Source organism: Cottoperca gobio, chromosome 10 (genome assembly GCF_900634415.1).
Source record: "Cottoperca gobio chromosome 10, fCotGob3.1, whole genome shotgun sequence".
Classification (NCBI taxonomy): Eukaryota; Metazoa; Chordata; class Actinopteri; order Perciformes; family Bovichtidae; genus Cottoperca; species Cottoperca gobio.
In genome coordinates, this window is record NC_041364.1 from 17,641,437 (window position 1) to 17,658,297 (window position 16,861).

At 45.0% G+C, this 16,861-nt stretch overlaps 1 protein-coding gene across 1 annotated transcript in view; it reads right to left on the minus strand.

Moving 5' to 3' along the window:
- LOC115014518 (transcription factor COE1-A-like) overlaps positions 1-16,861 on the minus strand; it is a 54,509-nt gene that overhangs the window by 35,465 nt on the left and 2,183 nt on the right. Inside the window, 4 exon segments of the mRNA XM_029441451.1 lie at positions 11,971-12,039; positions 13,620-13,693; positions 14,998-15,053; positions 16,019-16,082. Of these exon segments, the coding sequence (XP_029297311.1) occupies positions 11,971-12,039; positions 13,620-13,693; positions 14,998-15,053; positions 16,019-16,082 (263 nt within the window).

Below are 16,861 nucleotides of genomic sequence, written 5' to 3' on the forward strand. Positions count from 1 at the left end.
TGGGGGCGGGAGTAAGCCCTGTATCTGCCTCGAATTAAAGCTGCGATGCACCTGTGGTCAGGTGAATATTCAACTCCCTTCTCCACGTGTATGTATGACAGCAAAACTGTGAGTTTGTGGGGTTAACTTCATTATCCGTACATCCTGCACTCCTAAACCACTCTAAAATGTCTTGACGTGAAAAATACAGCCCAGAAGCAGCCACACACTCCAGGAAAACACCAATTTACATCGTCGCTTGTTATTTATTTAGCACAGAAAAAAGCTCTCAGAGGTGTGTGTGTGTGTGTGTGTGTGTGTGTGTGTGTGTGTGTGTGTGTGTGTGTGTGTGTGTGTTACCCCCCTCTTCCTCTTCTCCTGCACCTTACTAACTATGTCGATGTTGGTACCTCGGAGCTAAAAGTGACAAGCCGTCAATTGTGTTCCAGTATTAACCCCCACTCAATGTCTGCGTGCCCGTCTTCTTCTCTGTGATGTTGGCTTGATCAAAGAAGCAGCACTTTGGCAAAAATAACCAGGGAGAGTGAGATGGAGGACACCATGCTGCTTACAGACTGACGAACAGCTAGTCTTTCAGCAAAACACTTTCCCCCTTTTCCTTTTCTTTGTCCCTCAGTCTTTCTCATTATCTCATTCTTTCTCTCTCTTGGGGAGGCAACATGAGGTGTTGGCTGAGCATGATTCAGTATCTTCTAAATACAGCCAGGCAGTAAGTAGTAGTTCATGGAGTGTATGGGGAAGCTTTTTATATGGAGAGGAAGTCAGGCCTTGCCAACATTGTTTCCCCTATTTTGTTCTTACTATTCTGAATAGATATTGAAAGAGGGCTGGACAAGGAATAAAAGAGAGAAGCAGACCTCCAGAGTAGCAGAATATGATACAAAGATGCCCCGTGTCTGTGTTTCATCTTATCTTAGCAGGTTCACCTAGCGCTGAGATTCATCAAACGCATTCAGCTTCAGTCACCAGCAAGAGGGGGGGGGGGGGGGGTGTCTGGAGGGAAATGGATGGAGAGGGATAAAGAAAGGAGAAAGTAAGCACACAGAGAGAGAGCGATAGAGAGAGAGAGCGATAGAGAGAGAGAGAGAGAGAGAGAGAGAGAGAGAGAGAGAGAGAGAGAGAGAGAGAGAGAGAGAGAGAGAGAGAGAGATGGGAGGTGGATCTCTCTTTGGCTAATTCTCTGGGTGTGGGAAAGCAGAGCACCTAACACAGGTTGGCCTGGTTTCAGTAATGAGTTTGATTCTCCTCTCTGCCTCCTCAGTCTCACTAGGGACCAAGACTGCATAATAACATCCTCCACACACACACACACACACACACACACACACACACACACACACACACACACACACACACACGCAAACAGGTCTATGGGGAGCTAATTATTCTCACCTGTGTTAATTATTGCTGTAAGCCAATCAGCGGACTCTGTGCTAATTAGGCAGTGTTAGGTCTGATTAGTGTTTTGCAGCAGGCCCACTCAAACTGTTATCTACCATACTAGTCCCCTCAGGCGAGAGAGGAGAGAGAACAGGTGGAGACTTGCCCGGTGTGTGTGTGTGCGAGAGTGTGTGTGTGCACTCATCCTTAATAATAAATAACTGAAGCTTAAATTCACAATAAAACAAAGTCTAATCAGCTTCTTTCCGAATCAAACTTCTATTAAACAAAACAACGCATGCCATCAATTCAACTAGTCTCTGCCCTCTGAGTTAATTGGCCCTGGTTTGGGGTTATTTCTTTTATCTGGACAAATAGTCGCTGCGCCCTTTTAGTTAATGAGGGCTGATCCAGGATCAGTTCTGTCACTAATGGCTCCTTTTTGCCAGGATAACCGCTCGGATTGATCCACACATCACACATGCAACCCCCATCCTGACCCAGGAGAGCTATCGCCTGTGTAAGTGTCTAAGTGTGTTTTTGGCAGAGATGCTCAAAAAGACAGAGGATGAGAGAGAAGAAGGGAGTGGTGAAAGTGTGAATGGAGGGTCTGTAGGTGATGTCTCAGCTGAGAGGAATGAAAAGAAAAAAGGAGAAAAGGGGAGAATAGAGGAGGAAGGATGAGAGGAGGCAGAGGGGGGAGAGAAAGAGGGAGAAGGAGGCTGGAGGAAACCTTCCTCTTATGACACGATTGATTTTCTTTCAGAGGCTTGAGCCTGTCACTACTGAACACTTGGTCCCCCACTCCTCCGCAACACACACATACACACACACACACACACACACACACACTCACACACACACACACACACACACACACGCACACACACACACCACACAAACAAACACACACTCAATCACACACATACACAAACTCCATGCCCTGACCTCCATGTGTGCCTGCTGGTCCATACTGGGTCTAATGACACCAGGGCCTCCCACAGATCAATACTAAACTGTCACTCAGCTGGCAAGCACACACACACATACATACACACACAAAAGCAGTCGGACAGATGCAGACACGCACAGACACACATGCAAGGTAGGGTATGCGTTTGCACATTTGTGTATGCTGGAAGCGATGCTTTCTACAACCTCAGCAGATGCCCTCCTCCCCCTACACACACACACACACACACACACACACACACACACACACACACACACACACACACACACACACTGGACCAAAGCCATATTCTCTCTCCTCAGCCGTTTTTTCACCCTCGTGCTCCCTCACACAGAGAGTCTGGGTCCTGATGTAATATTGATGAGCGAAGATGGAGGCCCTATAAAAAGTGATAGGTCCTTGTGATTGTAAATTATAGATTGACATCGATTTGACCACATATGCACGCATACACACACATACACACACACACACACACACACACACACACGTATCAGAATAGACACACAGACTGCTCATTTTGCCCAGGAGACAATGAGGAGAGACGTTGTATCCCCTCCTCCTCTTGACTAACTTATTCCACGTCATTCAATGCCATCTCTTCCTGTTTCTTTTCTTCTTTCCCTACCCGCCTCCCTCCTTTACTCTCTCCTCCTCCTCAACAATCTCAAGCACCCATCCGCCTCTCTCCATGCACATCTCAAGTGCCACTTAGAAAACCAGACTGGGGCTCAAGCCAAACACTGCTCTCAGTTGTTCTGTGTTTGTGTGACTTTTGGTGTCTTGGAGTCAAGATCGCAGAAGAAAAAACCCACATAAATCAACAGAGCATTTTCTTTTCATTTTGGACAAGCCGAATAATTCATGTCCAACTGAAAATCTGTTGACTGTGAAAAGCTCTAACTAAAAACATTTGTTTGTCTCTGTTAAATCACTAATTATAGCCTGGCACAACACAGGGCAGATGCAGGCTAATTCACCATTAGGCCGTTTGGTGTTTATTAAACTTTTATAATGTGATCACTCTGATAACGGCACAATTGTTTCCCTGGGCGTGTGTGATTATACTGTTGTACCCCTCTGTCCCCTTGTAATGGCTCCCGCCGAGCGCGTGTGTGTGTCCGTGTGTGTGTGTGTCTTGGAGCTTGCGGAGTAGTGTTTTCCATTTCTCATTAGAGTGGCACAGACTCCTGCTGCAGGGTCAATGGAGGGGGAGAGGGTGTGTGAATATGTGTGTGTGTATCTGTTTGAAGGGGAGTGGGGTGGTAATGAGCGCAGGAACATAATACTACGGCGTCCATTAATGCTCTGAGGCAGTGACATTAGGCATACTTAACTAATAGAGCCAGTCTCTGCAATTACCCACTGTTATCTCTGCAGCTTTAGAGGGGAACCGGCTTTAATAAATGTTTGTAGTGATGTGATAAATGCCAGGTTTGCTCATTTGTAATCCACACTGCGGGACAAGGGGAAGCGGGTGGATCTAATTGTTTTACGCCTAATTTCAAGAATGTGGTTGAATTTAGAGGGAAAAAAACGACTTTCCTTTTCAGAACATTTTCCTCCAGGTATATCGTTCTCCCTCTATGTTGTCGATCTATCTGTTCACATCACTTTCTCTCTCCTTCTCGGCTCTCAGTGGGGTACTGTTACAACTGTCCTCCTGTCAAACAGAGAAAAGCAGTCCATACTCGACGCTCACCGTCACGTCTCTGCCTCCTCTTTCTCCTCTCCTCTCATCTCCCTTTCATCCTGGCCCACATCAGAGACGCGGCCGTGATTGTGTGTGTAAACATCTTGTCATGCTAACACGGGCGTCATGACAGAAGAGAGATGCGCTTCATTAACGGCACGCTTGTAAGTTTGCCTTTGTGTTTGAACGTGCGTGTGTGGGCTACATGTCCGTCTGTACCAGTGTGTTATAGTGTGTTTCTTGCATTTTCTAGGGTCAGTGGCAGAAATGTAGAGGAATTGCAAAAACTAGATTATTTTATTGTGCAAATGTGACACAATTTAAGCCTAACATCCTGCAAAAGTGAATGTAATACCTTCGCCATGCCAGCTTTACTCCTCTCTGAACATCTACCACAAAGAGTAACTGTCAATTAACAAGCCAGTAATCACTTGCTACAGATAATATACCAATAGTTTCACCTCTCTGCACACCCCTTACTCTTTTGGCAGTAAATCTTCTCTGTTTGTGTGAAGACAATAGCCAGAGGAAGAGAGAGAGAGGGAGTGGTGTAGCGAGAGAAAAAGAGGGTAAGGGAGGGAGGCAGACGAGAAAGCGGCGCTGTTAATTGTTTTCCAGAAAAAGGTTGCGAAGGTCTGTATGTTTGAACTGAATGTCACCTCATGTAAATCACAGCCTCTGTGTTGGAGAAGCCAATAACTGGGATAATTAGCGTGACTCTCTCCTGCGCCGCACGCAGAGATCGAGGAAGAACACGCTGCCGAGGAAGCGCGTTCAAACGCAGGGGAAGATTCCAAGTGTGATTAACCAAAAAACCTTCAGAGTTGAATCTGGAGTTCTGAGTGGGAGGACCAAAGAAGAAGACACATAGACAGAGGGGCAGGTAGAGAGAGAAAGAGAGATGAAGAAAAAGACACATGGATGGAGAAAATCAGAGAGACGAACACATTAGGAGACGCAGAAGAAAGGGAAACGAGTGAACATTCCTCCCAGCGAGGTCAAGCCACTCGGTAAACAAACAAACAACGATAGCAGCACACACACAAAGGGGGTGAGGCGGTGTAAAACAACAAAGTGTCTCAGTCGATTTGCCTACGCCTTACTTTGTCTCCCCTCATCAGTTACATAAACACAAACAAAGGCCTTTAAATTCAGCTCGGCTTTTTGAAGTGGAACAGTGACATGTGCTTGGGTCTCATTTGTTGATGATTAATGCAAAGTAAAAAGAATATAATAGAAATGTAAGAATATATCGTCCCTTTGATCGAACCACGCTGTTGACCATAATTGTCTGCATGTTGACGTCGCTGCTTTACGTTTAATTACGGCGGAGATACTTCCTTGAAGATTTCTTTTTGTCTCCTAACATTACAGCTCAAATTAGTCAAGCTCAATGTCACACAACTCATACATAAGCAGATATGAAATGGTTGAACTTGGAAATAATGATATGCTTACTAAATAGCCTCTATAGGTGTCAGAGTGTTTTTTGAAGAAAATTAAAAATCATCCTGCAGAAATATCATATTAAATACTCCGAATATATGAAAAGAATCTTTGCTCTGCTGCAGAGTCTCACCAACACTATCACACTCCATATCTCTCCCTCCCTGTCTCCCCCATGCCGTGCAGGTTTTCCTTCCATTGTGGCGTGTGAAACTGAGAGCGCCGCTCACAGCGCCTGGCCAGCGATCCATTCTTCCTGGACAGATTGATGGAAAACAATCAACAGACTATACATCTTGCTCGGGCACAGCAGGTCACCAGCACTCATCCTGGACACCTGGACTTACATCCTGGGCTACAGTGCTGAGGTAAAGCGCCAAAAGAGGCGCTGAGATGGAAACGGACTGATAGGAAGTGAGACGCCAAGTTGGGGGGTATATGGAGCTGGCATGAGGCGTACAGTCTGCGTTCTCACTTAGCAGAAATAATCAGTAAACAATGAATCATCAGTGAGGGCTGAGAAGCTACACTGCTCTATGGCTCAGCCTGCTGGGAGAGGAGGCCCTGGTACCCTTCGCTGAGAGGAGCTGCTGTGTCTATTCAATTACGAGCAGCAACACAGGCAGCCATGTAACACATTGGCTGTGAGAGAGCACTTAGTGGGCCGTGCGCTCGACTGTCCACACACATCAGAGCATTGAGAAAACAAAGCATTGCCGCTGCCGCACACACATAACCATGCACGTCCAAATGTACAGCATCACACCGAGAGGCATACGCTCACGCTCTTCACGCCTCATTTGAAAAGCAAATTGAGCGCATCTTCTAGGGCGAGTCACGGAGTAAATCCTGGAAAACGTTACCCTTTCCTCACTCGCGGTGCCACACACGATCCGACGTCATACATGAGACCTTGCGCATAGTAAATATATCTTCATTCTATTTAACTCCCCTTCTATCTCTATCTCTCTCCGGCCTGCAATTTCCAACACCAGAAATGTCTTAAATAGCTCTCACAGAAGTAGGACGCTACTCATTTGGGTCAGCTTTGGCCGGCCAAACCCCTTCATTCTGGAACAGAACAAACACGGACACAAAGGCAGTGGGAACGGCCAAGGATAGCAGCCAGGTCAAGCAGGGAATGTCAAGCAGTAATGACAATGCAGTTTGCAGAGAAAATAGAGCTATAACAGCACTATTTACAGTCATGAAACCTAGAACTTTTCACAGTTTTGACATTTGTAACTTACATTTTATATGCCCTAATAAACTGCTTGTTACCTGTATTCAGCTGGGGAGCATTATCTTAACTACCTATAAAGTGTGATAGCAGCTCTGTTTAGTTTATTGGGGAAAGAATTAAAAACATAAATACACACACAAACTTAGGCATTAAAAACACTTATTTCCAGTGTTTTCCCTCGTTGTTTCCTCACTACCAAACAAAAACAGCTTGTGTTAATTTGATATTTCATATCATGGAAACAAACCCATGTTTACTCTGGGAATGATGTGTTAATTTCTTTCGTGGGGTTCTCTCAAATAAAAGTGAGCCAGTTGTTGGGGGTGAGAGTGCTGAAGGTCTGGATGAGAGAGAAGGAGGCAGCGCTGTTTTAAAGGCTCCTCGACCTCCAAACTCCCTGCTGTCAATCAGCGCAGCCGTCCGTCCCCAGAGGCTGCGCTTTCCTCCAACCCTGGGGGGGAACCACCGCAGGGAAAAAAGAACACAACCAACAGATGCAGAGAGCTGCAGGTCAATGTGTGTGTGTGTATGTGTTATATTTTTGCCCGCCTGTGGATTCCTGCGCATGCGTGCGTCTGCATATGTATTTGTGTACTGTGTAAGAGTTTATGCCAGGTTGAGAGCTGCATCTGTGTCTTTGTGTGTGTGTGTGTGTGTGTGTGTGTGTGTGTGTGTGTGTGTGTGTGTGTGTGTGGGTGTGTGTGTGTGTGTGAGGGAGATTTGTGAGGCGGCCAACACCTGAGGGAGGGGAGTTCTGCCTGCATATCGATGAGCCAGCAACTCTGCCTCTTTGCCCCTGAGCCCTGCAAAAACACCACAACCAGCTCAGGGCCAGTCCTTTTCAAAGCCTCCCATAACGTCTAATGCAGCTGCACCCCCCCCCCCCCACCCTCCTGAAGACTGCACAAAAGAAACAGTCCATCAACGAGAAAAAAATGTTTTTTCTAAAAATAAAAGATCTCTCCTCCCCCAAAGAGAAACACCAAAAGAGAGATACTGTCAGCCTCCGGGTCTCATGACTCGAGCTTCTCTTTGTCTTGGGGGGAAATGTAAAGCTAGTGATAGGTGGTCAGAGACACAATAGAAAACCAGCTGTGAGAAACAAGAGGTGGAAAATAATGAATATCCTGCATAAAATAAAACATATCCAGGACGTGGGAAAGAAAAAAGAATGAATAAAGACCTCAACATTCAGACGTCAGACACATCAGCAGATATAGTCAAACAAATGTAGGATAGCTGCAATGTAAGTGTGTTTTCACCTTCTCACTAACACAGTCATGGATATGAAAGTGAAACTAAGCTGAGGGGACGGAAGGCGCTGCCAGTAAACCACATTAGCATCAAATGCAAATGAGAAGGAGGCTAATGGCTGGACAGGTGCAGACTGGGCCTCTAAATGACACACACACACACAACACACACACACACACACACATCGCAGGCAATACACACACACACACACACACACACACACACACACACACAAATGAGATGGATGAATTAAACATGGGTGGGCTCGGCTTGGGGGGCTGGCAGGGCTGACATAAAGTCAATGACATACATTATTCACTCGAGCACGTTAGCCCAGCCAAGGCAACACATGACCTCTCACCCCAGGAAGTGCATCCAAACATAACAACCAAAACAATGAAGGGGTTCCCCACTACAGAGGGAGAGTGACAAACAAGCGATGCAGTAAAACGCATTAGCTTGGAAAATGCAATGCTCAAAACATTGAAAAGTTGACTTGTTCCTTCCAGATGTGTCAGGTTATCTGGTGTAAAACCAAAGCAGGTGTAGACCTACGGCAGGCTGGAGACGAACCAAAACCTGCTCCACAAGTGTTAACTACCCACCGTGAAGCTGAGAGTCAGTCCGTTCCACTCGCTAGCAGAACAGGAAACTGTCGGCCATGACATCATCCTCCCCGGGAGGAGCACTTCCTGCCCGACATTCTTCACTCAAGACACACACACACTCGCCAGGAAATGGCTTCTATCAACACACACACACTCCTGGGGAAATAACCAACATCGATGCGGATACACAAGCACAGACACGCATGCAAGGAAATGGGCCACATCAACGGCAAGCTGCAGGAGTGTGTGCATACACACACAAGCACACAGCTATAAACCTGAAATAACATCGTCTGTGCATGTAAACTTGACACCCCCCTCCCCCAACCTCTCCCCGCATTGGAAAGGGGGATCATGGGAAATGCAGGGCTATCCAGTGGATCCTTATCTCTGGTCACAGAGAGTTTCTCCATCCCCTCCAGAGAGGCTCTCCCTGCCAGGGGGACACCCTACGGCTGGCCTGGGGGAGCTGGCCGGACAGGGAACGGCCACGGGACACAGGTGGTAGGAGGCACGAGAGGACACATGGAGCCGGAGGGACAGTCATACCCCCAAAGCGAGTAAGATTAGTCCACAATTATATGGATGCAGCAAGTAAATGAACAAAAACAGATCTGTAGGCAGACACATTCAAGAAAATCTATGCAGAGGGATGGCAAAGGTGTACACGGGTGAGAGGAAAATGTGTTTGTGATTTGAGGCCCATCCAGGCACATGATACACTGACTAGCAGTGGCTGCATATGATTAACCCCAAACTAACCAGGATTGATGGAGAGAGGTGGAAGTGGAGGTGGGGGGCTCCCCTCATATTATCCTGCCTCTGTAAGGGGCTAAAGTGGACCACACATGTTTCCCCGGGGAAGATATAGAGAGGTGCACATGAGCTTCTCACCTTTCAGCTGCTTCCCCTGCCCAGTGTCAAGTACAGACACGACATGTCATGCCAAGGTCTCTCTGAATTTCCAAGAAATCACCACCTCACAGGTTAAATGCATAAAATATAGCATGAGTTGTCTTCATCTATAGGACTGACTGATTTAAATCAGATGGAATATGAAAATCTGAGACAGTCAGAGATGACAACGCTGCATGTAAAAATGAATGTCCCAGACTTGATAATCCCAGACTATAAACAGGACAGATTGTGGGGGATTTTTCTTTCAACCTGAGTAAAGATCTAAGCAATGTTAAAGTGCTTTTTGCTATCACAGCCTAAACAAATATGCTTCATGATTCAAATCTGCATCGTATTGCTCCTTGTAGACGCTTTAAAGCCCAAACAAATTCGCTTTGCAACAGGAGGTGAGATAAAGAGATGGGTGAGAGAGATTCTCCCAATGAGACAGTACAGTACCCAGAGCGCTGCCGATCCACACTGTACCAGGTTTGTTCTCCTAACAATCAAATAAGTTTCTCATTAGCTGACTTTATTTTTCCTCATTCCTGCAGTTTTGCTGCAGTGGCCTGTTTCTCCCATCTTAACGAGAGAGAGCTAATTAGGCAATCAGACCCATTACTCTTCCAGAAGAGTTAGAGCTAGCCCAGCTAATTAGGGCTGTAAAATCTAATCATCTCTGCAAAACAGCAGAGGGCTAACGAGCCCTTATTTAACGAACTAAATAACTTCAAGGGTGGAGAGGGGCTGTTGATGGTATTTCTTTATGAATTTGAAGGAGGGGAACTTGTGGTAATTGAGTCAGTTTCACCCTCACAGTTGTTTGTTTGTTTATGAATCCCTGATTATTACAACTGCCAAGAATATATTGGTACTAAATGAGCAAACGTATAAACCCTCCTCTCCTTATTCCCCTCCAGTTCCCCCTTTAAAGCAAGCCAACCCCCTTATTCGTTCTCCTCTCACCTGACCTATTTTCCTGTCCAGAAAGAGCTGCTCGCTGGAGAGGAAAACAGAGATATTGCTGTTGTTTTCCCTCCCCCTGTTCTAATTTGTTGTTCGTTAATGCTGCCCTCACACCTGAGCCATTGGGCGTCAAGGGAATACCGCCAGCAAGCGACCACAACACATGCTCAGTGTGAGAAAGCTGTTCAGAGCAGAGATCAGCCTGTTTCACCAATGTGGCTCTGCTCAAACTGCGGCAAACTAATGGAAAAGTTTAACCGTATAGCGAGGCCAGGAAGACGCCCGGGTGCACAGATGAGAAGTTCAACAAGTATGCACACATAGAAAACAAAAATCAAAAATATGGCACAGAGTGATGGGCAGGCGTGCTGTCTGAGGCCACGTGGCGGGGTGCAGCTGTCTGAGGGAGCGCTGAGGTGAGGCCTTCCGCTTCACCGGAGCGGAACAAGGGTGGCACACACACAAACTTGCACACATAAACATACACACACACACACACACGCACACACACACGCACACACACACACACACACACACACACAGGTAAAGAGTAGCTTTTGACAGCAGCAGCGAGCAAAGGACAGCTGTGTTCATCAGATAGCACAGGTCACTGCCTCATTAACACGAACAAAAATACATTCAAATGTGACAAATTCAAATCAGACAAAACACCTAAATAACCTATGATGCACTATGTGATAACAGTCAGTAGAGGTGATACTTTATGGAAAAATTACTTACACTGCATATAAATTAAGCTTTAAATCTGCACGCTCCAACAACTGCTGAAGTATAAACAAATAATTCCCCTCACACTGTACGTCCACGTGTGCCACACGCGTGCACACAACACCGGCCTGTGCTGTAAATCTACAGGGCTTGTTTTTTTTCAACTGACCATAAATCAGGCGAGCTGCTGAATCGGTCAGAGGTATTTTATGACGGCAGGAGAAAGGTGTACACTCAAAGAAAAAGTGTGTGTGTGTGTGTGTGTGTGTGTGCGGAGGAGGGTGTCTGCCAGTGTCAAAAGCGGCTTCAGTATACAACACCCGGCCCAGAGTGAGATTTATACACAGAAACACACACTCACACACGCCAGGCGGGAGTTGTAACCCTAACTGCTCATCAGCTAAGTCGTCAGCCCAACCACACAAACACTGTTTGACCACACTTGAAGCAGAGCTCAACTGCTCAGTGATTGCTCCTCCACTTCACACACATACCACTGGCATATTATTTACTGCTGTTTCACACATTTTGCGCACACAGACGATAATGGTTTCTGAAATTTTAAACGAGCTGCTTTATTACGCCTGCAAAATATGTGTTTACTCCATCTTAAATTTATATGAAATTTTAAATCTATGGTATGTTTGTGCAACATTTGCTGCCTGTGCATTCTGCACACAGCTCCTGTTCCTACCCAGAGGCAGTCTTACGTGCCGTGTTTGTGTCTGCGATGACAGCATAGCATCACACCGGCCGAGGTCAAAGGGCAAAGTGTGCTTACCTGTCGATGATGACAGGGTCTGATGGGGTCTCGTTCCTGTTGCCACAACTCTTCTTATCACAGCATCGACTGCAGGGAGGCAAGAGAAGAGGGAGGTGGGGGGGGGGGGGGGAGCAAAGACAAAGGGGAGTTAGTCACAGAGATGTGAACAACAGAGAAATAAAGATAAGGTACATCATAGAGAGGGAGAGGAAGTCAGATGAGCGTACAGGAAAGAGAAAGAGGAGTAAAAGGGCGTGAGACTTTGGCAGAGTTTTAAGAAAGAACGTGAATTGGATTTCTGCAGGGCTTCCCGAGGTAAGACCGGGGCTCTGGAGCTACAGTAGGTGAGATCAGGGGGGCGATTTTTAGGAGAAGTTTGGAGGAGAGCAAAAGCAGTGAGCTTGAATGGGGCTGGATACAAACTTGAATTAGCCTCCAGGGCTCAGGTTAGCTCTATTTCTGTCAGACATCACACAACCAGACATCTTATGTTCTCTATTTTTCCCAGTGCTCGTCCCCTCCCTCTATCCCGCCTCTCTCTCTCTCTTTCTCTCTCTCTCTCTCTCTCTCTCTCTCTCTCTCTCTCGCGCTTTTCTCTCTCTCAGAAGTGGGTCACAGAGTGGTCCCACTGGACCTGGGGAGTAGTGCATGCTGGGTAGAAGGGGGTTGCATACTGATGTGACGAGTCCTTTCTGAATCATTTGACTGCAGCACAATGTAACAGTGTTGTTGTGTGCCATCAGCCCCCCTATATCCCCCAAAAAGTATCATCATCGCGTCTACCTTTTCTTTTCTGTCTGCTCGTCTGTGTACCTGCGTCTGACTACATGTGTGCATCTACTGTATGTGTGGGTGTGTGGGAAGAGATGGAGAAAGACACAAAAGAGAGGGAAAGAAAGGGGGCGACAGATTGACCCTCCCCCCTACTTTCTTGAGTCCCTCAGGACAGGAGGCTTGGAAAGCCAGATCAGATTTCTGATCTCGACTGTTTCCTGCAGCATATGAAAACAAGTGGTCTAAATTGCCTTGTGTGATAACCAGGAAGTGGCTACACTATGCCACTAGCCATTTTCTCTAGATGCAACTCTACATGTATTTCTAAATGGATGGTTTGTGAGGGACAACCACATGCTTTGTGATTGTGATTCTTTGTGATGCTTTTATTGATTGTAAATACACGGTAAGGCCTGTGGGATCGCTACGCTTGCTTTAGTATATTTGACGCTGTATGAGTGTCTGTATTTTATGTGTAATCCGAGTATGTCCCCCTCTGCACATAGCTCACTGTCAGGACACAGCAAACTGCATGTATTACACAGACTAAGGAGGATGGGTTTGAGTAATGAGCTTTTCCTTGTCCTAATTAGCTGAACATGAGAGGGATGCACACACACACACACACACACACACACACACACACACACACACACACACACACACACACACACACACACACACACACAGAAATAGGCCAGGGCCCATCTCCCCAACCCACTTTGAGGAAAATGATAAGATTTCTCTTGTAATTTAGTGGTGGTCCTCGTGTCTTTGCCTCCTCTTTACACCCACAGAGACACCTCCAATGTGAGATAAACATTCATCTTGATCCAGACTACAAAACACTGGCTGGACCAATGACAGCTGTGGTTGGGTGTGTTTTGTCTTACCTGCACATGATCTCGTGGGTCAACAGGACCCGACACATCTCTGGGTTTTTATCCTGGCCCTCATAGATAATGGCCTGAAGAATGGAGAAAGAAAGAAAAAAAAAATCAAGAGAAATAACCGTGGTTTATTTTTATTTTTATGTGGCATGCAAAAGGTTTTGCCAAGGGAGCCATGATGCAGGGGCAAATAAAAAACATTAAAAAGTGTTTCTCTTTCATCTGGGAGTAGTTTTGCCTATCTGGCAAAAGTGTGTGTCGTGGGAATCCAGTCCTCCTGAACAGGAACGCTCTGTTCTGACAGAGACAGTAAAAGAGAAAGTGTGTGTGTGTGTGTGTGTGTGTGTGTGTGTGTGTGTGTGTGTGTGTGTGTGTGTGTGTGTGTGTGTGTGTGTGCATATGTGTTGTGTATGTTTATATGCTGTGTACAGTGAGCAGTTGGACTGCCAGACTGGAGTATAGTGCACCATCTGGTCCATACAGCACAGCGTCCAAAAATCTAGTCTGGTTACCCCTCCAACCCCACTCAACATGCTCTCCAGGGCTGTGATCACCCTGCACACACATACACACACGCATACACTAATAAACATGCCAACACACGCGCGCAAACACACACACCCACTCACACAAACAACATCCCCTCCTACTCCTTTCATTCTAAGGCAAACTCTCTTCAAGCCTAATGGCACTAGAGGCAGAATTGGCAAAACAAAAGACCTGATATCAAAACAGCGTTGAAGAGGCTTATTTTCTGCGTATCTAAGTCATCCTAACGGAGAATTCCCTCAGTGTGCGCCAGCCCACATGTGCTGCTCTGTATTTCTTTGTGTGATTGAATTGGCCATAACACACTCTGGGATAGTTTGTTCTGTTTCACATTGAGGAAATGAGGGTCAAGGTCCTCAAAGAGTGAGCTGGCATGCATCACTGTCTCTCTCATACACTAACACTAACACACAACTGCTCCTGCACCTCGCTGAGATATTCACACACTTTGTGCACACAATCACACAGCCTCACACACACACACACACACACACACTGCCTGACGCTTATAAAAACACACACACACACACACACACCATCCCCACTTACTGGCTGCTGTGCAGAGGTAGAGTATGAGGACACATGTCCTCTACTTTTCTGGGCCTCTGTAAATGTATTCCACAGGTAAGACAGGTCGTTTATCAAGCCGCCTGTGCTGTGCTGAAGTTGAGGGTCTCAGACACAGGCATGCAGCGGGGGCGAGGGAGGGGGCGGAGGAGGGGGGGCGGTTGGAGGGGGACGGTTGGAGGTAGGGGCAACATTCAGACCAACACAACCACCGAACTGATGCAGTTTCCTTCTTTAAACCTGTAGTTTAATGCAGACCTCTTACCTGTTTAGTCATAGAGTCAATGAGACGAACATATAAGTCCTGCTCTGTCCTGATCCCTGCAGAGAGAGAGAAAGAGAGACAGAGAGAGACAGAGAGAGACAGAGACAGACAGAGAGACAGAGAGAGAGAGAGACAGACATACAGAGACAGAGAGAGAGAGAGAGAGAGAGAGAGAGAGAGAGAGAGAGAGAGAGAGAGAGAGAGAGAGAGAGAGAGAGAGAGAGAGAGAGAGAGAGAGAGAGAGAGAGAGAGAATGGTAAAAATGTAACCAGCAGGCTTCTTATCACATCTGAGGCAACGCTTTCCCCATTCTGGGGGAATATTTCAGATGACAAGTTGTATTTAATCTGACTCTCCCTCTGAGGTACTTTATGGAAACTGAATGAGTCCAAACTGTCACTAATGACTCGAGTATTTGTTGCATGCTGTCAGTTTGAGACTTGAAAATTAAATTTGCTTTATTTACCCCTGTTGATTTTATCTTTAAAAACATTTATTAAGAACTGTGAAAATGTCCACAGGATGGAAAACTATAGATAGATTAATTATAACCAAGATCATTTAATTATTCAATCGAGGCACCAAGACTAAAAAATAAACATTAAAAAGGCCGATGGGAAACATTTTATTACGCTGCCTTGGGTTGTTTACTGCTGACCGGATATATTAGACATAAGATATATTTACTGTAGGAAGCAGCAAACACAACATAATACTACTACTACTACTAATAATAATAATAATAATAATAATAATAATAATAATAATAATAATAATAATAATAAAATGCTTTAAATATTAATCATATTAATTATAATCATAATGTGATAATGACAGTATATTTAAAGCATGTAAAAGCTAAAGCACGAATCATTCATGATGAATTAAAAATGATTACATAAAACAAGACGTTGTGACCTCCTAAAACATTTGTTTCCCGAGTTTCCTCACGTTGGTTTACCGTATCATTCACGCACTACTTTTGTTATTGCTCCATAAAAAATATGGAAGCTAAACTCACCGTTACTGTAGAGGAGCTGAAGTCTATAATGGATCCCATTGTTAGTCTTTTCCCCCGTCGTTTCCTATGAAAATTAAACCAAACAGAGCCGGTCAGAGCAAGCGAACCTTCTCCTCCTGGGACTTTTACTGCGCGTCCACAACTGGATAGTTTTAGACAATTAACACGTTACGTTTCTCAAACTGTGATCCCGTTTAAATCACTTCGTTATATCATCCACACAGACAGAAGAAAGGAAAAAACAAGGTTGTTTGCAACTTGAACAACTTTTCTTTACGTTATTTGACGAAATATATCGTGTAAAACTCAATTTCTCAATAATCGGACATGTTGAAAAAAGCTTTAATAAATAGGCGTTTTTTTTACCTATAATAAAAACGGAAATTTTACTAATTGGTATTTTATGATAGAATAATTCGACATTTATTAATTATATATATTCAATAAATCTCATTGTGTATGCAATGTAATATTAAAATGTGTTGATGATACTGACCAACAGTCATTTGGATCTAATAAATAATAAACAAGTCAATACTAAATGCTGATGAATAAAACAAGCATTTAAAGTAAATCACTTACTTTTAACGCTACTTGCTAACGGATCAATATTACACTTGATCGACGTATCAAACTCTAATATTGATGTTTGTTTAGACTATTAAATATCGTGTCTGACAACACCTGCAGGAATAAGGCAACACGCTGTGTTCAACTGTCATACAAATATCATTATTAGTGGCAGCTGGGTGCCAAAGTGTTCATACACTTGATTTACACTTTAACGTAAATTAGTTTCAAATTGATTTCAAAGATTTTGAAATTATAAAGAAAATCTAAAAA